The 19,850-nt window shown below is 50.2% G+C and overlaps 8 protein-coding genes across 8 annotated transcripts; 6 read left to right on the top strand and 2 right to left on the bottom strand.

The window, feature by feature from the left end:
• The first annotated feature begins 121 nt into the window (after positions 1 to 121).
• BDV59DRAFT_134834 (tryptophan--tRNA ligase WRS1) lies at positions 122 to 1,836 on the top strand. The gene is made up of 4 exons (XM_073687041.1): positions 122 to 651; positions 717 to 771; positions 822 to 1,152; positions 1,207 to 1,836. The coding sequence occupies exons 1-4, from the start codon at positions 257 to 259 to the stop codon at positions 1,734 to 1,736; spliced, it is 1,311 nt and encodes a 436-aa protein (XP_073543608.1). The 5' UTR covers positions 122 to 256; the 3' UTR covers positions 1,737 to 1,836.
• Positions 1,837 to 1,935: 99 nt separating this feature from the next.
• On the bottom strand, positions 1,936 to 2,742 carry BDV59DRAFT_205823 (D-aminoacid aminotransferase-like PLP-dependent enzyme; the record flags this gene model as incomplete). Its single annotated transcript, XM_073694710.1, has 1 exon — positions 1,936 to 2,742. The coding sequence occupies one exon, from the start codon at positions 2,740 to 2,742 to the stop codon at positions 1,936 to 1,938; it is 807 nt and encodes a 268-aa protein (XP_073543607.1).
• A 173-nt stretch (positions 2,743 to 2,915) lies between these two features.
• Positions 2,916 to 5,375, top strand: tom70 (putative mitochondrial outer membrane translocase receptor (TOM70)). Its single transcript, XM_073691308.1, has 6 exons — positions 2,916 to 2,977; positions 3,053 to 3,393; positions 3,456 to 3,538; positions 3,601 to 4,372; positions 4,429 to 4,902; positions 4,960 to 5,375. Exons 2-6 carry the CDS (start codon positions 3,084 to 3,086, stop codon positions 5,205 to 5,207), a joined length of 1,887 nt encoding a protein of 628 aa, XP_073543606.1. The 5' UTR covers positions 2,916 to 2,977; positions 3,053 to 3,083; the 3' UTR covers positions 5,208 to 5,375.
• A 1,886-nt stretch (positions 5,376 to 7,261) lies between these two features.
• Positions 7,262 to 7,658, top strand: BDV59DRAFT_187899 (uncharacterized protein). Its single transcript, XM_073691307.1, has 2 exons — positions 7,262 to 7,519; positions 7,574 to 7,658. Exon 1 carries the CDS (start codon positions 7,322 to 7,324, stop codon positions 7,508 to 7,510), a length of 189 nt encoding a protein of 62 aa, XP_073543605.1. The 5' UTR covers positions 7,262 to 7,321; the 3' UTR covers positions 7,511 to 7,519; positions 7,574 to 7,658.
• Positions 7,659 to 8,557: 899 nt separating this feature from the next.
• Positions 8,558 to 9,004, top strand: BDV59DRAFT_134816 (uncharacterized protein). The gene is made up of 3 exons (XM_073687040.1): positions 8,558 to 8,670; positions 8,726 to 8,801; positions 8,864 to 9,004. Exons 1-3 carry the CDS (start codon positions 8,613 to 8,615, stop codon positions 8,913 to 8,915), a joined length of 186 nt encoding a protein of 61 aa, XP_073543604.1. The 5' UTR covers positions 8,558 to 8,612; the 3' UTR covers positions 8,916 to 9,004.
• Positions 9,005 to 9,093: 89 nt separating this feature from the next.
• Positions 9,094 to 11,196, top strand: BDV59DRAFT_205821 (uncharacterized protein; the record flags this gene model as incomplete). Its single annotated transcript, XM_073694709.1, has 2 exons — positions 9,094 to 10,054; positions 10,118 to 11,196. 2 exons carry the CDS (start codon positions 9,094 to 9,096, stop codon positions 11,194 to 11,196), a joined length of 2,040 nt encoding a protein of 679 aa, XP_073543603.1.
• A 1,109-nt stretch (positions 11,197 to 12,305) lies between these two features.
• Positions 12,306 to 13,376, bottom strand: BDV59DRAFT_187894 (uncharacterized protein). The gene is made up of 3 exons (XM_073691306.1): positions 13,206 to 13,376; positions 12,698 to 13,149; positions 12,306 to 12,644 (listed from the first exon to the last, which is right to left on the bottom strand). The coding sequence occupies exons 2-3, from the start codon at positions 13,062 to 13,064 to the stop codon at positions 12,574 to 12,576; spliced, it is 438 nt and encodes a 145-aa protein (XP_073543602.1). The 5' UTR covers positions 13,065 to 13,149; positions 13,206 to 13,376; the 3' UTR covers positions 12,306 to 12,573.
• A 217-nt stretch (positions 13,377 to 13,593) lies between these two features.
• On the top strand, positions 13,594 to 16,664 carry BDV59DRAFT_187893 (FHA domain protein). Its single transcript, XM_073691305.1, has 7 exons — positions 13,594 to 14,133; positions 14,239 to 14,303; positions 14,380 to 14,576; positions 14,636 to 14,768; positions 14,828 to 14,879; positions 14,936 to 15,754; positions 15,824 to 16,664. The coding sequence occupies exons 2-7, from the start codon at positions 14,285 to 14,287 to the stop codon at positions 16,356 to 16,358; spliced, it is 1,755 nt and encodes a 584-aa protein (XP_073543601.1). The 5' UTR covers positions 13,594 to 14,133; positions 14,239 to 14,284; the 3' UTR covers positions 16,359 to 16,664.
• The last annotated feature ends 3,186 nt before the right edge of the window (positions 16,665 to 19,850 follow it).

The following is a 19,850-nucleotide window of genomic DNA, read 5'->3' as shown; positions in this document are numbered from 1 at the left end:
GGATTCTGCCGGCTTCTGCGGCTAGCCCGATTGGTAACGCGGGGTGCCGATTGGTCACCTGATGGGTGCATCCATTAGCCAATCAGACTGTGGTGTCAAACTGACTCATCCGCCCGTTGTAGGAGGGGCTTGTGGATCGCCTCAACTTTTTGTCCTCATATGCCCCCCATTCGGCATCTCTCTTTCGTGGATTCTGTCGCAGAAGCACCATCCATCTCCCGTCCGCCGAACGTATCGTCATCAACTTCTTTCCACCATGGCCGCCGATGAACCCGGGCAACCCCCGGCGCTCACCAACCTGAGCCTGGCCGAGAAGGCCCCCGAAACCAAGGCCGTCGGCCAGATTGTGACGCCATTCGATGTCTCCGGAGGTGTCGATGAGTCTGGGAAGCTCCTCCCCGTCGACTATGACAAGCTGGTTCGTGAATTCGGGGCTACACCCATCAGCAAGGAGCTCCTTGAACGATTTGAGAAAGTGACCGGCCGCCGCCCTCACCGTTTCATGCGCAGAGGTGTTGTGTTCAGCCATCGCGAATTGAACAAGATCCTGGACCGTTATGAGAAAGGACAGCCGTTTTTCCTGTATACCGGCCGTGGGCCCAGTAGTGATGCTGTGCATTTGGGCCACACCATCCCCTTTGAGTTCACCAAGTACGTATACCACTGCCGACCTACGCTTCGGCCGGGAAACTGACGATCTCTTTTCTTTTACATAGGTGGCTTCAAGACGTCTTCGATTGCCCACTGGTGATTATGCTTACAGATGATGAGGCATGTTTCGAGTCCCGGTCGTCAAATGATACACTCCTAACTAGTTACAGAAATACATGCACTCCACCAAGATCGAAATCGAGGACGTTCGGAGATACACGAAAGCGAACGCCATGGATATTATTGCGGTTGGGTTCGACCCCAAGAAGACCTTCATCTTCAGCGACTTTGACTTCATCGGAGGGGCGTTCTACGAGAACATGTGCCGAATGGCCAAGAGAATTACCATCAACTCCGTGCGGGGGACATTCGGTTTCAACGACAGCAACAACGTCGGCGAGTTCCACTTCTGTGCGACCCAGTCAGCCGCGGCTTTCGCTACGAGTTTCCCGCATATCTTCGGCACCGATCGGAAGAAGGTCGCCTCCATTCCTTGCTTGAGTAAGCCCTTCCTAGCGGAGTATACTACGAGGACAAAACTAATTGGCAATCCAGTCCCCTGCGCCATTGACCAGGACCCGTACTTCAGACAGTGTCGCGAGCATGCCGAGAAGATGAAGTACAAGAAGCCCTCGCTGATCCACGCGATTTTCCTCCCCGCGCTGCAAGGCCCCGGCTCAAAGATGTCCGCCAGCGTGGACGCCTCTGCCGTCTTCATGAACGACACACCCAATCGCATCAAGAACAAGATCAACAAGTACGCCTTCTCGGGCGGCCAGGACACCGCCGAACTGCAGCGCCAGCTGGGTGGCAACACCAAGTCGGATGTCCCCTTCCAGTACCTTACTTTCTTCCTCGAGGACGACGAGGAGCTGGAGCGCATCAAGGTTGCGTACGAGTCGGGCCAGATGCTCACGGGCGAGATCAAGCAGCGCTGCATTGCCGAGATCCAGGCGTATGTGCAGGGCTTCCAGGAGCGCCGAGCCAAGGTGACGGAGGAGGTCCTGGCAGAATTCATGCGTGCTCGGCCGCTCGAGTGGAAGGGCAACCCCAACCCGGTTGTGGATGAGAAGGCCAAGAAATAGAGTATACACTGTATTCCGGCGGGACGAATCCGGGATATTGACGCTTTATGAAATACACGTGTTTCGATAGCAGCATCCAGCAATCTCTAGACGACGGCAATGCAAAAATATCTATACCCAGACTTGGTAACTCTGAAAATATCTATCATTAGGTGTGTTAGTATGAACGATGCACCAGGTTCTTATCGGATCTTTCGTCTCAAGGTTTGGAGGAAAGAACGATACGACCGCGAATGAAGCCTCGCACTCCGTTGCTGAGCCAACATTCCTCCCCATCAACGAGGTCGTGTGCATTGATGACCCCTTCGGTGCAGAACCCTTGCGCGATCGCATATCGCCTCGTAGTTCCTGAGTTGCCGCCGCAGGAGAGTAGTGGCGTAGTCCATTCCGGGCCAGGATCGTCCCCCGCGGTCGAAGCCGGTCTCCGTCGTCGAAAATATGGAGTGGTGATACTTCCCTCCATGATTGATCCTTGGGGGTTCACCACAAGCACCTCTGCTTGTTCCAGGGGAGAGACGATACCCGATCGTAGTCGCGCCTCGGCGTAGTTGTCCCGTACCGTGGTTTTGTGTTTGGTGAAGCTGGAAGGCGTCGTAAACTGCGAATCGACATACACTCGCCATTCGCCAGCGAGGGAGTCCGAATCACAAGGGAGAGGGAGGAGGAAGTTCCTGATATCTGTGGATGTGACTGGGCTGGGCTCTACGGTGCATGACCCGTTGCAATCGAGGACAATGCGGAGACGCCATGGTTTGGTCTGATCAGGAATGAAGGAATTGAGAAATTGGATAAACTGCGCCAGATCCTGTTCGAGAAACTCTTGCGCCTTGACCCATTGGAAGCACTCAGCGGCGTCCCGGAGACGATCTAGATGGTAGGGGATGAGGTAGTAGGGCGAACGGAGCGGGTCGGGATAGGAGTCTGCGGCGTGGCGCTGGACGGTGGCGGCAAGAGATGGATCGTAACGGAGGGAAGAGATGACCTGGAAGGAGGACGACGTCGACATTGTAGCTCCTGGCATTTCAAGAGCTCGTGGAGAGATGTGTCGAGGTGGAAGTAGAAGTAGTTCGGGCGGAAGAGGCGGGTGGAGTCGACAGTGATTGGCCTGAGCTCCCGCGCGCATAACTTTTCACAAGCGGCTCCTCCCCCGTCCTTGTTCACTCTCTCTCTCGACCTTCACCTCCAGCTGTCTTCCCTGCCCGACTACTTTACTCTCTTGCCGTGCCCTCCCCCCACGTTCAGTAGGTCTTCCTCTTGCCAATTATTTTTCTGTTGTTCTTTTCCGGATAATTCATTGCTGGAACTAACCTTTCCAGAGATTCTACAAGGGTTAAAAAAAGGGTCATCATGTCGAGCGAGTCCCCCGTCCCCCAACCCGTCAAGAACGTGGTTGTTGATACTGCCTCTCTCCCGACTTCCTCCTCCTCTTCCGTGTGGGATCGCGTCTCCAAATGGGTGTCGGAGAATAAGGCGTTGGTGTACACCATTGCCGGTGTTGCAGTCGTCGTGACCAGCGCCGGAGTCGTCTACTACCTTTCCGATTCGGGCCGGTCAACCCAGGCGCCCACCCCCACAGAAAAGAAGAAGAGCAAAAACCAGCGTCGGAAGGAGAAGAAGAAGGCCGAGGAGAAGGCGAAGGCCGCCTCTGTCCAGGACGGTAGGTCGGGAATTCGGATGACGTAGCGCGTCTCCAATTGGTCCGGCTGACACCTTCATTAGAACAAGCTGCGAAGAAGTCCGCTGAGCCTGCGGAGGAGATCCCTGAGGTTGACGAGGCCACTGTTGGCCAACTGGATGAGGAGGTGAGTGGCTTGATTTCCTGGTCTCTACCTTTTTACTGCTATGCTAACCCCGGCTCTCCTAGACCCGGAAGTCCTATGCCGCCAAGTTGAAGGCCGCCGGTAACAAGGCCTATGGTTCGAAAGACTACAACAAGGCAATTGAGCTTTACGGAAAGGCCATCCTGTGCAAACCTGACCCCGTTTTCTACTCGAACCGCGCCGCGTGCTACAATGTTCTGTCGGAGTGGGAGAAGGTCGTGGAGGACACCACTGCTGCCCTTGCCATGGACAGCGAGTATGTCAAGGCCCTGAACCGCAGAGCCATCGCGTATGAGCATCTGGAGAAGTTCAGCGAAGCTCTCCTCGATTTCACCGCCAGCTGCATCATCGATGGCTTCTCCAACGAGGTCAGCCGGAATGCCCTCGAGCGTCTCCTGAAGAAGGTCGCCGAGCGCAAGGCCAAGGCTATCCTCGAGGCCAAGGGCAAGAAACTCCCTAGCCCCACCTTCGTGTCCAACTACCTCCAGAGCTTCCGCCCCCAGCCTCTCCCTGAAGGCCTTGATGAGTCCGCCGAGATCAGTGAAGAGTCTGGTAAGGGCCAGCTGCGTAAGGGTCTGATTGAAATGGGCAAGAAGACGGGTGATGGCTACGAGGCCGCCGCGGCTGCTTTTGAGAAATCCCTGGAGCTCGGTGACCTGGGCGACTATGAAGCTTTGGCCCTCAACATGAGAGCTACCTTCACTTACCTGGAGGGTAACGCCCAGGCTGCGCTTGCCGACCTGAACAAGAGTGCCGAGCTTCAGCCTTCCTTGGTCCAGAGCTACATCAAGCGCGCTAGCTTGCACCTGGAACTAGGTAAGTCTTGTATTGTATCGTTGAAGGTCGCGAGAAAGTTCTGACTGGTTCATTAGGCAACAAGGATGCCGCCGGAGACGACTTCGAGCTCGCCATCTCTCACAACAAGGATGATCCCGACATTTACTACCACCGCGCCCAGCTTCACTTCATTCTAGGTGAATTCGCCGAAGCGGCCAAGGATTACCAAAAGTCGATCGACCTCGACCGCTCCTTCATTTTCTCTCACATCCAGCTGGGCGTGACGCAATACAAGATGGGCTCTGTGGCCTCCGCCATGGCTACCTTCAGACGCTCCGTGAAGAACTTCGAGGATGTCCCTGATGTGTACAACTACTACGGTGAACTTCTTCTCGACCAGTCGAACTTCGCCGAGGCCATCGAGAAGTTCGACAAGGCCGTGGAGATGGAGAAGCAGAGCAAGCCCATGGGTATCAACGTTCTACCCCTCATCAACAAGGCTCTTGCTCTCTTCCAATGGAAGCACGACTTCCAAGAGGCCGAAAACCTTTGCCAGAAGGCATTGATCAGTATGTTGCCCCCGCCATGCCTAATAAAGCCCAGCCTCTAATGCTAATCCGTCTCAGTCGATCCCGAGTGTGACATTGCTGTCGGTACTATGGCTCAGCTCCTCTTGCAGCAGGGCAAGGTTTCCCAGGCCCTCAAATACTTCGAGCGTGCCGCCGAACTGGCCCGCACTGAAGCCGAAATTGTCAACGCCATCTCCTATGCTGAGGCCACTCGGACGCAGCTAGAGGTGCAAGAGAAGTACCCCCAGCTTGCCGCCCGTCTGTCGGCCATGGGTGCTGGCCTCGGTGGCGCCCCAGGCCTGTAAATGTTTCCAGCCTCCACAACCTGTCGTGACTAATGTTTCCTCTTTCCGCTGTTTGCCACGACTCGGGCGAGCAATCATGGATCATGCGTTATCAACCTTTTCCTTCGAACTTCTTGCTATGTTCAGGGCGCCGGGCTTTTGATCCGCATCTGTATTTATTATAGTCTGTTTTTTTTTTTTTTTTTTCCCTTTTTCTTTTTGATATACTCCCTCTTCTTGTCCTTCTGGTGCCTTGGCGATCCCATCGAAAAGAGACGACTCATGGTTGACCTGCTATATTTCTTTATTTACATTTCATTTTCATTTGGGTGAGCGTTTGCCTTCTTTCATGGGATCGGAGGACAATAGAGAAGGGACGTTACATGCCCTAGGCTTCCTGATGATTTCTGAATGCGGTAGAAGGGATGATTTTGTACTGTACCATAGCAATGTAAGAGGAATGGAAGGATTGATCGGGCCATATGTTTCTAGAATCCAGCAACTGCTAGGTGCATTCTTCCAGTTTGAATCAGTCTTGGCAGAATTGTCAAACCTATATCCGTGGAAATTAGTCGCACCAACTGTAACTATCAGTCATCATAGTGGTATCTGCATTGCACTGCATGGAGTACTTCCTGGGACACTTCAATGTGCAGTCCTTCGCGATACTCCCTATAACCAATACCCTCGGACCAGACCCTGTTATTAATTGCTAGTATATTTCTGTACGCTATCGTCACCCCATCGATGGACTCTTGCTACAGATCCTGCTCCAAATCTTTCTGGGAACCTCTATGATTCGCAGCATAATCAATATGCATGGTATCGCTAGATTTTGCTATATTGAAATGTGCTACAACCCAAAGGAAAGGAGTGCCTAGAGTCCAAATCATATATTGACATGATTCTCTACAGGGTACGCAAAAGAACAAAGCCTGAAAGACATCGTAGGATGGTTCAATTTCTGGTTATCAAAGTAGGGCAGAGTAGGTTGGCTGTAGAATGATTGTCATTTAGTCCCATTTGTGGCTTATATCTGGATATTTTCTTGCATGGGGGAAAACTGTGCTAGCATATGCCATCTTCGAGGTATACGACACTTCTACGCAAGTATCGTTGCGACCATCGTGGAAAAGCTTTTCCCTTCACGCATTGTTACTAAAAACATTATTTGAATTATTATAAATCGGATATAGCGAATGGCTTCCTTCGACAACTGATTCGGCGTATTCCTTTTCACTCCGCACCTGCCAATGGTCGAAGTACGTACACAGTAGAGATCCACGGCAATCGAGAATCCAACTAGAAAGAATCTTTCCACAAATCAGCCCCTTAAGGTGACCTGAGTTCCGATAAATCGCAAGCCAGGTGCAATAGTCAGTTCTGTTACGTCAAGTTCGGCTTCCATATATCAGAATACAGAATGACTAGATATACGCCTCCAAAAGCTTTTGACCTTACCGGCGAGATAGCAATAGTTATCGGTGCAGGGTTCTGTATGACAGGTATTCACCGTTCTCTGAATCAATCACGAAGATCAAAGAACAGTGTTGATGTCCTTAGGTGAAATTCGAAATGGCTGTACAACAGCTATCTAACTTGCACGGCAAGGAGCCAGAGTTGCCCTGGTAGACTAACAAATTGAATGGGTTGAGGAGACAACACGCGTGATCGACGAGGAAGGGGGGATTTCCCACGTCTAGGTAGATGTCATAGACGAAAGCAGCTGTTAGTCTGCGGTAGCCCAGACAGTCAAGGTATTTGGAACTGTAAATATTTTTGTTAATATTGACATACTTTCCACATATCACTATATTGTCGTGTATACTGACCAAAATAGTCGGCGTTGGCGGCGCCATCGGCGACGTAACAAAACTTGATCTTGCTGCGTGGGATCGCGATATGCATACAAACGTGGCGAGCATGATTCTAATGAGCCAATATGTAATCTGAGATGCGGAATAATTGCCGTGGGGCTATAGTCAGCATGTCCTCTGTGAGCGGGTGTAGTTGAGTTTTATTAATCCCTGCTGTTCAGCTACTGTTGATAACAGATGAACATCGCAGTACTTGGAGAAAATCTTAGCCTTCTATGTCCTACAACAAAAAGCGCAATAGTTCAAATAACAAGAGCCATGGCTGCACAACACGGATCAGAGAATATTCGAGCCAATTGCGTGTGCCCTGGGATGGTTTTCACTCCAATGATGAGGGGCCGAAGCATGACGGGAGATGCGCCAGGCACGTATCAACCAGCACCTCATGAAAATCGAGGGGACTGTCTGCGGTGTCGGTTATGGGATGACATTTATATCTCACTGTAAAGCTCGATACTGAGACGATTTAGCGAACTTGTTCCTTTGTTCTAAAGAAGCAAGGTGGTTTACTGGGTTGATTATGTCAGTTGATGGAGGGGTATGCTCCCTCTATTGAAAGTCTATGAGGGGGATAACTGATAAATCTTTTGATAGACGACAGCAGGAAAGGCAGATCGGCTGGCACTCAAAGCAGATACTTTAGCGGAGGGAAACACTGGAATTCCGAATGCAATTTAAGGAAGCATACTAATGTGCACTTTAATAATCCCCGAGTGGATTTGTTAATTTTGCGTCTGAAAACGATGCTTATGTTTGCTTCTATTTTAATTTATCATGTTTAAATATAAAATGTTCTATTATTTGGGGGAATGGGATATATGATAGTTAGGTATCGGGATTATCCTCCAGGTTATTGCTAGCAGTCTGGAGTTAAGGTGGGCTACTAGATAACTTTGTCTTACATTTGAGCATGATCTACTACAACATCCTGCAGCAGATTTTTGGACACATACTGACATATATTATTTGACACCATCCACTGGCCCTTGGGCATTTGGATGGAGCTGCGCTTGTTACTTTTCTTGAAATACGACTAGGAAACTGTATTCCACACCTACGCTCTATTACAAGTATACCTAGGTTACCTGCACGGCTCGGCGTAATGACCCAACATCGCATCTCTCCTTATCATAGGAAATGGGCGTGTAAGTTGAGGCCTTGGCATTTCCCTATCTTTACCTAGACGCATGTACACACTCTCTGGTACATGATGGGATGGGGTAATCTAGATCACGCAGCATCGGCCCTTGCCAATCAAAGTAGACGCTAACTTCGTATTTTAGATAGTGCAAATGAGCTTCTCGTGTTTGTCTTACTCCGCAAATGGCGTTGTCTTTCCGGCGTTCCCTTTCCGATAGATGTAATTTTGCGGCTAACAATGTGGCTGCTTGGCGAGTCAGTTGACAATTAATACACAAAAAAAGTGCCCGATAAGGCCTTTGGAGGCTCTATATAAGGCAGTGCGGCAATCGGACGTAACTTTTGTCAAACACCATTCTTCCTGACATGCTTAGGTGGGTAGAAATAAGGTTGTAGCAACCCATACATCATGGCGGAGCTCACAGTTGGTTATATCTCGGGTATCATAGCCGCCGCCGTTTTCTTAGGTTTGTCACACTACTCTTAGGATTCTTAATGCCGAAAAGGCTGAAGTGCAATTAGTTAGGTTATTTTTTCCCACCGCAAGTGCTCTGATTCTCGTTGGTTTTCTTCAAGATACCGAAACCGCGAGCACCTGGTACGTTGCATCTCTAGATACAGAGTATGGTCACTGTACTTGACAACTTATATACAGGACAGTAGTTGCACGCGCCCTACAGTCCTCACTGTGGCCAACAATCCTTGGAAGTGACGCCGCCACCAGTACTGGAGTAAGACGAGCCGTCTGGGTGGAAGAATGGGCACGATTCATTGTTTTGGGCATAATATCCCTCGCGGGGGTCATCACCCCGCTCGGTCTCTATGATGCCGTTGCTCCTGGTCATCAGGCGATATTACAGACTTTTCATTACGTCTCTGATTCATCCCCCATGGGACAGGGGACGCCGCCCCGAAGTCTTCTCAGCTTCAATCGTAACTGTGACCCTTACCCGTGTCCAGGCACAGATCCGAGCATTTCGGTAGCCGACCAAGAATATAGCGAAAATAACAACACCTCTATTCGCTTCTGGAATAACACTATCCCCCAGGGGCTAGTCGAAATGTTTGACAGTGGTCGAGGGACTCCCAGCGTGGCCCCAACGGTGTCCAGTATTTGGGACATCCAGTGGCGCACCTATACGTTTAAGAAGTCCACGAAGCCTCAGAATTTAAATAACGGATCAGTATATTTGGTTGGTGCGTATCGACATATAGAGACCATGGTTCTAAATAACCGGGTGGAGGCTGTGGAAGGGCTCATCGTCGACATGCAGAAAGGAGGTGTGGGATTCCGAAACCACAGTCTGCCTCCATGGAACCCTCACGGCAGTAAATGGACCGAGGATCTGCTGTTCGTAGAACCTCATACGAGCTGCGTGGATCTTAATCTCACCATAGACTTTACTCTGCGCTTCAACGAGTCCGAATTGGACGTGCTACCCACCAATGTTGTCCTGACAGACCGGGGTGGATTCTCTCATCTTACAAAGGAACAACCCGAACACTCCACGATACAAACCCAGGAAAATGTGGACCTACAGCACAAAGCATATACGGCAGCTTGGTTGACCAACGCCTTGACTATGGTATACATGAATGTGACCGATCCGTCGTATGGTCCTCATGCACCTCATTCCTTCACATATCTCAACTCCAACCCCGGGAAAAGATTTCCCTTGCGTCAGCAAGATCTTCCCAATAGCCTTTCGTATAGCTCTTTGTACACAACGTCGGAGTGGGCAAACTTTCTGGATTTGGTTGATCCACGTTATGGTATAAATTCTACAGACGAGACAGCTGTGCACTACTCGAACCCTTTCAATATCACGAGATCAAACTTTACTCTTATTTGTGAGTACCACTTTAATTTGCAAATTAAAAAAAGTCCACTTTTCTGATGCTATTTATCCATAGCTACCTTGTGTGCCGGCACCAGTGTTCTTGACTATGCCAACATGACCAATATCGCTGCATCCTGCGGCGTGGTCTACGGTGCGGCGCGACGTACTGATGGAGGGAATTCACTTGTGTCCGAGCTTGGCAGTAATTGGACAATACCTATATATTCCTGTGCATCGGCAGCCAAGGCATTGATCAAAACAGTCGAGTTCCGTTTCAACGATTCCTCACCTCCTGGGAATCTTGCTGGGCTAAGTGTGGTAAATGTCGTCGACAAGACATACCCTAAGCCAGAAGACAGGCCAATCTGGGGGGTGGAAAACACGACGTTGCCTTTGCTACGAGCCCAACCTTTATGGGGATTGGTATCAGATGCCTACGGGGGCAGAGACGATGTCACCCTCCTGCAAAGTGAATCTCTCTGGTTGCCTGGATATCGGGATGAAAATCCAATCACACCTGTCATGGGATACATAAATCTGCCAGGTATCGAGTTTCATACCCGGCCTTTTGGGATCGCTTACGACCTAAGCTATGGAGACTCGCCGGTGGGGGACTATAGAGGGACGACGAGCAATGCAATGTATGCTCGGTGGCAGAAACTCTCTGAGACGGCCAGCAGCGCGTCTAAAATCATCAACTTCATCTGGACAGACATAGTGGCTAACAGTGTCGTTGGAACACGCGGATGGTCCTCAGAGGACATAGTCCCAGCAGAGAAGAGGGTCCCTGTGATTGTCTACCGGAGAGCAATCCAGTATCGTATGCCGTTTGGAGTTCCAGCATTTATCCTTATATTCCTACTTCTTGCCACTGTCATTTTAATGGTCGCCCTGCGTGTGTCCGGACGTCGACAGGCGAAGCCAGCCGTTGTGCGCCGGTATCTAAACTCCACCTCACTTGGGCGAGCAATGACCGGTTTACTATATCCAGAATATTCGGATATGCAGGTGTCAACTGCAGAATGGCTAAAGCTAGCTGGGAAGAAGCAGATTCATTTGGGCGGTCCAATTCCCCGTGGTGAAGTGGAGGAGACAGATAATTCAGATTCTGATGACACACCACACAACCAGGACTCAACGGGCAATCTATAAATCCACAAAAATGTTAGGGCAGCACTGGGCGCTGGATTCGCCTCTGGAAGATGGAGTCACAGACGCAGATTCAAAATCCCCCGACATCATGACTGCGTTGTCCGTTTTCATCCGTCCATATCTAGAATTACCATTCTTGATAGCTACCCACTGAAGTTCTGAGCCATTGGCCACCATTATTCATAGTACTCAGTACAATGTGTTACCGCTCTCTATACTTTCCTCCCCTTTTTTCCTTTGGCTTCCAACTAAATACCGCTTGGTAGGTTATCGACTATACATGGCCCAATAAGCGGATCACAGGTATCACTTGGGTTAATAATACAGCGCATAAAGCAATGGCGTTTAGTCATGTCGCGTATGGGAATGAGGCGTCTGTTGAGACTATGTATTCATACGCCGCTATCTTGGCTGTGGTCCCGCCATTTGACGAGCGATCAAAAGTCATGGGTTCTTAACTGGCTGACAACCTACCGAATAACATTCAAACACTACTCTGTCACTGAAGCGGCAGGTGGCAGGGGTTTATTTTCGTTTCTGTTTTCGGTTTAGTTTTTATTTTACTAGGCCTCCAGATAGAATTTAGGACGTTACAGGCCTCGGCCACCTTCAGAATACACACACGTCTGTACTTTGCTTCAGTGCCAGAGCACCTTTTCATACCGGCAACACACGCGTATGACGTAGCACCACAATCGCATTTCTCTTGCGTCAACGATAAGCAGGATAAACGACTTTGTGGTGTCGAGGCATAGTGGCCACTCATAGCACCTTATGGTTTTCACCAGCAGTCAAATGCTACCCGACAGACTGATCATTACAGCGGAAGTTTGGCTGTCTTCGTGGGGATGTGGAGAAGGCCGTCACGACATAATATTAAGGCACAACTGTTTAGCAATTGTTCCAAGGACGGGCCGCTGGGTCATACAACCTCGGTGCGTGGGACGACTCCGTTCATCTTGGTAGTGGGTATGGGTATGCTATTTCAAGAGATGAAAGTGCCACAGCAGGGGAAAACAACGGTAATGACTCGATGGAGGTGATTGCATAAGCTGATCTAATAATATGTGCATAATGCATAAATATGCGCCCCACAGCCATGGCGAGTTCTCCAAATTTTCTATCCAGATTTTCTACGGATTGAAGTAGTAGGTGTTTCCCAGTGAATCTTGGAGAAGATCTCTAAACAAAAGCAATATAATATGTCGCTGCCTCGCTGGTACGGCTTCGTGCCATCGGGTGTTTGGAAGTGCTGTTCCACCCCACAACTCAACCTGGCCGACGGTAAACAAAACTTTTATGCCCTCTATTACTAGTCAAGCTCGATGCAATGCCCTATGTACAAATGTCGATTACACCCCCGTAGCCGACCAAGTTCTATGCTGACGGCCAGAATTTATATCTCACACATCCTGCGTCAATCCATCCGCCGGCGCCGTTGTTATTGCCTGTAGGTGGTCGTCAGCATTGCGACAGGCAGAAAGGGTGTCGGCCCACTTGCAATTTTTCCAGTTTCCAATGAGGATGTCCTCACAAGTGGTGCCTTCCACTGGAGTCAGGGAATTTTGGGAATCCCCCTCGCAGCCATCGACCCAGGAGATGCCGTAGTGGTACCCGGGCTTGTCATTGGCACCGGTCACATAGAAGGTAATAGGGGAGTCACCAGAGGAGATGAGGCCGCCTTTTTTGTGACATGTCATGGAAGCTCCGAACTTCTGCACTCTGTCATTGACATCCGCATAATTGCCGAATTGGTCGGGGGAATGGCAGTGTTGCGTGCCGAGGGTCGCCGTTGTTGTCGTTAATGCTGCGATGGCGCCCTGAACAGCCAATGCGGTGGTGAAGAGTGACGCAATGAACGAGCCCATGGCGATAGCTTGTTGGTGAAGTGGTGTGATATGGAGATCAAGAATCTGCAAGACAGGTAGATCTTGAAAAGATAGGGGTTGTCGTCTGCACAAAGTCCGTTAGTTAGTCTGGGCCGTCAAATTGATCCGCTGTTGACCCACCCACTAATTTCCGACTAGATCTCCGGCTTCTCTTCTCATGTTGCAAAAGCAACCACAGGTCAAGGACATTGATACGCAAAATCACTTATTTGGTCATCCTCACGATGGCCTCGAGTGATCAGATCCTACCATCCTGGTTTGGTGAAGGATTCAAGATGCTCGAGGGTCTTCTAAACTGGCTAAAAGGTAGGTTACACTCGTAGGGTACGCCGGAGTCATCGTCACAAGAGCATGTAGCGTATAGTCATCTTCATTACTGTTTAGTGTATGTTATATTCTTCCAAACTGTAAAACAGTTATAGTTAAATCAGAACATGTGATGGTGAGTCAGCGTCCACCTGACTGGGAAGTCCCGCCTATCAGCCCGATCGGCGTCATCACCACCACCATCATCTTCATCTTCATCCTCTTTCTCTTTCTCCTCCTCTCTCTCTTCCGTCTACTTCCTTTCGTAGGCACGAGCTCATCTTCTGCACGACTCCTTCATCTAGCACATCTTCGTCCTTCGCGTTCTCACTCCCTGCCTCCCCCTCCTCATCCTTCCGGCGATCCGTTTATCAACCCCTCCTTATCGGCAATTCCCCACTTGGTCTTCTATCAGCAACTCTTCCCCAGGATCCTGATCATCTTCGTCACATCCTGCCTTTCTCCGGTCGATGTTGATCCTCTAGAGACCTACTTCTGCATCGTTTTGTGACCGGTCGCTGCCCCGTAATCACAACGGTCTGGACACCTCAGGCCAACGTGGAAGGTTATCGCCCAAGGTATATATACGTATACCTCGACCCGGTCCGTGCCTTGCTCTGACGTCTCCCCCTCCTGCCCACCAGTTCTGCCTACCATCTTGACACCTCCTCTTCCTTCCTCACCCTCTTCCTCTGCACAAATCATTCCTTCAACCCACTCTAGTCAACTCACTCTACTTTCTGTTAGTATATACTCATCCTTGTCCCTGGATTTACCGCCTCTCCTGGACTCCCTCAGGCTGTCTTTCGTCATCGTCGTCATCATTATGGTCACTGACGGCGCACAGAAACCCCTTCACTATTGGTCCCTGTCGACTTTCCGGTGAAGTCGTCATGATGCCGGGGAAGAAAGGTATGGTGTTCCTATGTCCCCTGGTGCCATCGGTTTCTTTAAGACGATCCTCTAATCATGCGCTTGTCCAACACAGTTATCGTGACTCTCTACCCCCTCGACGAGACCCTTCCTCGTACCTTGATATTCGGCTCCGATACCGATTCCGTGGAGATCGGTCGGTCGTCTAAACGAGAGTCCAAGAATCTACCGCCTCAGTCCGACAATGCCCTCTTCGATTCTCGAGTTATGTCACGGAAACATGCAAAGATGTGGCCTTGTATGGACCGTAAGGTATCGCAGCCCTACCTGGTTTAGTGAAGAGCAATATGAACTAATTTCTTCTTATCCAGACGATCTACGTTCAAGACGGCGGCTCCATGCACGGTACCTTTATCAATGGTAATAGGCTACCAGTCGATGAGAACATGGCGATTTCGAATGGCGACATCATAGCTTTCGGTGCCGAGGTTGTTCGTGGGCGAGGTGAGTAACTTGACACGGCCTGAATATTATGTCCGCTCTGACTGAAGGTCCCTTGATAGATTCGTACCCCCCTGTCAAGGTTCGATGTGAATATGACTGGATAGAGTCCAGGTATAGTATTTTGCCTTCTATTTATGTCAATGAAATCCTTAATAACATAAAAGCAGCGAGAAGCCTCCCCAGGAAGAAATCGACGAACATGCGCACCCCACCAATACGTTCTGTGTTCCGGACGACGATGAGAGCGAGATTGAAGTCCTAGACGGTCCCATCGCAAGGAGCAATTCTGAATTAAGCATCTCGGAATCCGGCTCTTCCTCCGACTCAGAGGACATGTCAGTTGTGGAAATCCCATCTCCTTCCACCTCGCCGCTGAAACATCAGCTCACTGGAACAAGACACAGGCCCATCGATGTCGACAGCGAGCAGGAGAGACAGCCCCTGGCCACCCCGAGAACGACTCCCCCACTTGCCGCCCTTATGCGAGAGTCAACCGACTATATCCACCATATTCAGAGCGGAACCCATGACGCTGACGACCCCACCGATGAACCTATCGATCACAGCTGGTCCCCGCAGTCCCCAGAAAAGGAATCACTTTCCCAAGATCCCGGAGAAACTGAAGTTAACCCCGCTGAAGATGGTTCTGAAGCTGGTTCATATGAGCCGTCTGTTTGTTATTCTGACGATTCTAACTCAATGGTTGCTGACGAGGAACCCGACCCTGAATATATTGAGAGTGCACAAAACGATGCTTCTTTCTCGATCAACATTCCACGACCAGTCCAACCCAAACCAAATGTGGATCAGTGCTCTATACATCTTCCTCCCTCTTCAACGCTGCTCAACCACTCGCTCAATGAGTTCCGTCCTGATGCTTTCACTCCAGCTTTACCTGGATGGTCACTCAGAGGAGCGTTAAATGATCGCCTAAATGGTTGCCGTGTTCCATTGGAAACTTCAATGAATGATTGTGGTTACCCCTTGTACGCTCCCTACGCAGATGGTCCATTCGTCAATGATCGTACAGAGACAACCAACACACCTGCGTGTAGGGATCCGACTCGCAGTATGTCCAATCTGCAAAGCTCGGCCGGCGAGTCTATTCCATCTCAGTCGAAGAAGTCCCATCGGGATGGAGCTTTCATAGCAATGAGTGATATTTGCCCACACCCCGCTGACGCGTGGAAGCCATCACTGAAAAGGAAGGCCGATGAAATAATTCAAGAGGATAAGCGGAACCCTCTCCCAGCTCACGAAAGCCCCGGTAATGAATTCGTTCCGGCGGACACGTACCCTAGCGGCGATGAACAAGAGGATACATGTCTCCCAGATGCCCAACCACAGGTCACGGTCGAGGTCTTCAGCAGATCCAACTCCCAGATAAGTGATCTGTGCACTGAAAAGGGATCCCAAACCGCTCAACATAAGCTGTCTGCGGCGGTAAATGAGAGACCCGCCAAGCGAATCAGGACGTCGGGTCCTTCCACCTTCAGGACTCATGTTACAACTGCAGCTGTAGGTGCAGTGGTTGGGGCAGTTGGTACCATCGCTTTATTGGCATCCCTTCCGCAGGACTATTTCCTTTAATGAGCCTTCAATCTCCTTATGACAGTAGTCTTTTGTGCTCTCTGTTCCCTTTCTCGCCCGTGATCGTTTTGTTCCCTTTTCTGGCTACGACATACCCATGAATCATAGTGGCCTTCCCGATGCTCTTGCTTAACAAGTACAATCCAGGCTATCCTCTCGTCGCTGTCGTCACTCTCACCTGATTGATGGTGGTGATAATGATCGGAGATATGATTTGTATCCTCGTTGCTCAACGAGAGTCTAGTTGCTTTGAGTTGAATTCCTTAATGTATTTGAGCTTCAAGCAGGGAATAAATCCTTTCCTACATTATTCTCGTACCCATTAGCATATACAGACATCTCGTATGAGGAACTAAGCTAATCCATGAGCCATCGACACGACTTTGTAGTTCTCCACCATATCCCACGCGAAGGCTCATGGTGCAGGGGGCGAGAAAAGTCAGCTGATTGTCTGTTCGTTTCCAAGGGTCCGCGGTGCATCGTGTCTTGTGCAACCTTTTACTGTCCGATCCGATCCTGACCGACGCTTAACTGCTCACCCTTTGTACCTACTTGGCCCTGCCATATAATCTTTCTACCCACCAAGTCACTCCCATCTAAGCAGGAGACATAGCGCTAAGAGTCCGTTGTTCACGAGGGACTCAGCCTCAGTCTTTACCTATGACCGTTATGGCTTGACTCCTACAGACTTCGACCCGAGGCTAACAATATTACAATGACGCTGATGGCTAATGTTAGTCAAGATCCCAACGTTGGCTCATCGCGTGACACTAGACGGGAACTTGCAGATTGCGCACTTGTTGAGTGGCTCCTCAGCAAGCCACATCTCCAGCCGTCTCATAATCCGCTTAGTGCCGCCAGGTACTAAATTCAATCTTCTTACAGGCCAGAAGCCCCAAAGACGTTAGCAACGTCCGAAGAGACACGATCTGCACATCACGTCGCTCCCTAGGGGCCAGGTACGTCAGCATTGAAGCCATGATTCTTTTTCGTTTTCTGTTTTGTTTTTCTCATCCTATTGCCCATTGTCATCAGCTTGTCTCTAGGATCCCTCACTAGAAACTGCATATCACGGTCAAATTAAGAACAAACAACGCCCTTGATGGTTCTGTTTTAGATAATTTTAAACCGCATGTGATCAATTTACCGAACTGGCAAATCTTGATCACAATCTGATCGAGGCCCTATTGGGTCAGGCTTTACCATTTCCAGATGCCCATTATTTGAACCAGATCCTTGACTATGTGCGGATCAATCAGGTTCCCTCAAGGTGTCGGTGGCTTCTCAAATGGACGGGTACATGCATAATGAAACCTGTGCCCTCGGATATGCGACATCGCAGGGGCATCATAGACAACCCCCACGAGACTTTCGGGTGAGCTGAGCCACCAACCCACGCTGCCTCATGGATTATTCGTTCCCTAGTCCCCACTTCCGGTAGACGACCCTGATAACTAGTGGGAAACAGCCCAACGATCCCTACACTCTGGAGTACTGGGAACTATGCCAAGGAAGTCGAGCATGAGACCTACCTCCTTCCAGTTCCAGTTTAGGTGCTGGCGCCACCGCAAAGACTGTCGTAGCGTTGATCCTTCCACTGCCACATGCTTGCAACATTGTCCCGTCACCAATGTCATATTGAGCCTTTTTCGTGGGTCAACAACATGCGCCGTCATCTCTGATAAAGCTAGCAGCTCGTCATTCCATATAGGGCTGGCGTTCAGCTGGTTCAATAGCTTAAAATTAATTGCATGTGCGGTTGACGAGTTTCAGTCTCGTGCATGATAGAATCGTTAATCTCATTCGAGCTCTGCGTCGCTTAGCTCGGCTTCGGTATTGAGGTTCCTGACATGCCGACCCTGAACGATATGCATATCCGCATGTCCCTAAACATTGCGTGTAAGAGATATATGCAACCTCAGCGTGATATAATGCTCAAGCGTGAGATAATGCTCACACGTTGCCCGGCGTCTATCCGTGACTGGGTGCGGTTGAAGGGTTTGCCCTAATCCTTGAATTATTTTAGCGGTCAGGAATTGAGGTAGCCGCGCCGATCTAACCCATGGTTTGTACGTCAAGTAGCACGATGCCCTAGTGGCTGCCATGCTTCTTGTTTAATTTTCCGTCCTATGGTAGACTCTGCCTGGGCTACTGGCCTGGCCACCCCGTCGGCATAGTTGCTTTTGCGACTTGCTTTTTCCTCGTTGGAAAATACCGCGCTGTTATTATCACATCTCATTATTATTTCCCCTCAGGTGCCGAGACTCTCCCCTGTGCCATTGGTGAATGTATATCTTGCTCCTGGGCCGATTTGTAATGTCCAGAATAACAACCACGACTCCGACCCAGCTCAATGGTTCAAAGAGATGCCAAGGTTCCTGGCAGTCCGGCACGACTAGTAGACCAACGGACCAGCTTATCCAAGAGTGCATGGCGGAAGCTGAGAATGCAGTCGGCTGTCTATTACCGGCCGGAATACGCGCATCGAAATTCCATTGGCCTGGCTGAGACGGCGTGAAGCCGTTCCCAGTATTGTTGCCGATCGACATGCCCCAATCACCGCCAGAGCGGTTTGTCCTGCTGATGCCTAGTCAGTATATCGTCCGAAGGAAGCCTTCAATCATGATTCGGCAACACGCGTCCTGACTTCGGACCGACGCACTTCGCTTCGAAGCTTTAGTCGCACAATCGCGGCCAGCAGGTCTTACGGTTCCATCAATGAAGAGACTGTTAATTTGCCCATTGCAGGGGGGACGCCCAGTCTGGCTGCAGATACGGAATAAATCTTTTTTTCTTTGCTTTTTCCTCATCGTATTCTTCCTGTTCCTTTTTCGGTCTTGGATCTCTATGGCAAGTCAAAGATCGGTAAGAATAGATTTGTCTCATTTACAACGTTTCTGTTCCGAGATGCTACATAAGAAGGGACAGTCCCGCGCGTGGTTCGTTGTACATCACCGCTGCGAAGCACTCCAAGCTACATTCTCATTGTACTGTTTATTGCTCTATTGGAAGCCGTCCATAGTCTTGAGCACCATGGCCCACCACACTGTATCTTCTATCAATCTTGACCCCGGACACAACTCATGCATTGGGGGTCGAACAGTCTTGACATGTCGGAGCTGTGCAGGGAATGCCCCCAGGTATTGCTCCATCACCGTCTATGTCTTGTATCGAACCTTGACTGACGACTAGCAGGGGTGCCATATGTAGCAGCTGCAGTGGCCGTGGCTTCAACATGTTCATTTGCGCCCACTGCAATCCTGCGGCAGCCGCCGCCGCGGCCCGGAGTGCGATTTCATATCAGAGCTCCACCCCAGAATCGTCTGCACCCACCTCCCCGGCTTCCCTAAGCAGAAGCTCATCAACCTCAGTGTCTTCTGAAAACCACACGAGGCTGACCCAGCCCTGGAAGCGGTTCGGTGATGGTGATAACGGCTCGAGTGGGGGGAGGGTTGGGGCTAATGTGCCCCGGGGATTGTGAGTCATCCGAGC

This window comes from Aspergillus ambiguus, assembly GCF_047715705.1.
Source record: "Aspergillus ambiguus strain CBS 117.58 unplaced genomic scaffold BDV59scaffold_50, whole genome shotgun sequence".
NCBI lineage: Eukaryota > Fungi > Ascomycota > Eurotiomycetes > Eurotiales > Aspergillaceae > Aspergillus > Aspergillus ambiguus.
Note: the sequence above shows the minus strand (reverse complement) of the source record. Positions and strands in the feature narration are given on the sequence as shown.

Bases quoted from the DNA above. Each gene is read 5' to 3' on its own strand.
- BDV59DRAFT_134834 (XM_073687041.1), top strand. From the start codon at position 257: ATGGCCGCCGATGAACCCGGGCAACCCCCGGCGCTCACCAACCTGAGC. The intron at 652-716 runs GTACGTATACCA...TCTTTTACATAG, and splicing joins ATCCCCTTTGAGTTCACCAA to GTGGCTTCAAGACGTCTTCG. The intron at 1,153-1,206 runs GTAAGCCCTTCC...TTGGCAATCCAG, and splicing joins CGCCTCCATTCCTTGCTTGA to TCCCCTGCGCCATTGACCAG.
- tom70 (XM_073691308.1), top strand. From the start codon at position 3,084: ATGTCGAGCGAGTCCCCCGTCCCCCAACCCGTCAAGAACGTGGTTGTT. The intron at 3,394-3,455 runs GTAGGTCGGGAA...CACCTTCATTAG, and splicing joins GGCCGCCTCTGTCCAGGACG to AACAAGCTGCGAAGAAGTCC. The intron at 4,903-4,959 runs GTATGTTGCCCC...AATCCGTCTCAG, and splicing joins TTGCCAGAAGGCATTGATCA to TCGATCCCGAGTGTGACATT.
- BDV59DRAFT_187899 (XM_073691307.1), top strand. From the start codon at position 7,322: ATGGCTGCACAACACGGATCAGAGAATATTCGAGCCAATTGCGTGTGC.
- BDV59DRAFT_134816 (XM_073687040.1), top strand. From the start codon at position 8,613: ATGGCGGAGCTCACAGTTGGTTATATCTCGGGTATCATAGCCGCCGCC. The intron at 8,671-8,725 runs GTTTGTCACACT...AAGTGCAATTAG, and splicing joins AGCCGCCGCCGTTTTCTTAG to TTAGGTTATTTTTTCCCACC. The intron at 8,802-8,863 runs GTACGTTGCATC...TATACAGGACAG, and splicing joins ACCGAAACCGCGAGCACCTG to TAGTTGCACGCGCCCTACAG.
- BDV59DRAFT_187894 (XM_073691306.1), bottom strand. From the start codon at position 13,064: ATGGGCTCGTTCATTGCGTCACTCTTCACCACCGCATTGGCTGTTCAG. The intron at 12,645-12,697 runs GCAAGTGGGCCG...GACCACCTACAG, and splicing joins CATTGGAAACTGGAAAAATT to GCAATAACAACGGCGCCGGC.
- BDV59DRAFT_187893 (XM_073691305.1), top strand. The intron at 14,769-14,827 runs GTGAGTAACTTG...GTCCCTTGATAG, and splicing joins CGAGGTTGTTCGTGGGCGAG to ATTCGTACCCCCCTGTCAAG. The intron at 14,880-14,935 runs GTATAGTATTTT...ACATAAAAGCAG, and splicing joins TATGACTGGATAGAGTCCAG to CGAGAAGCCTCCCCAGGAAG.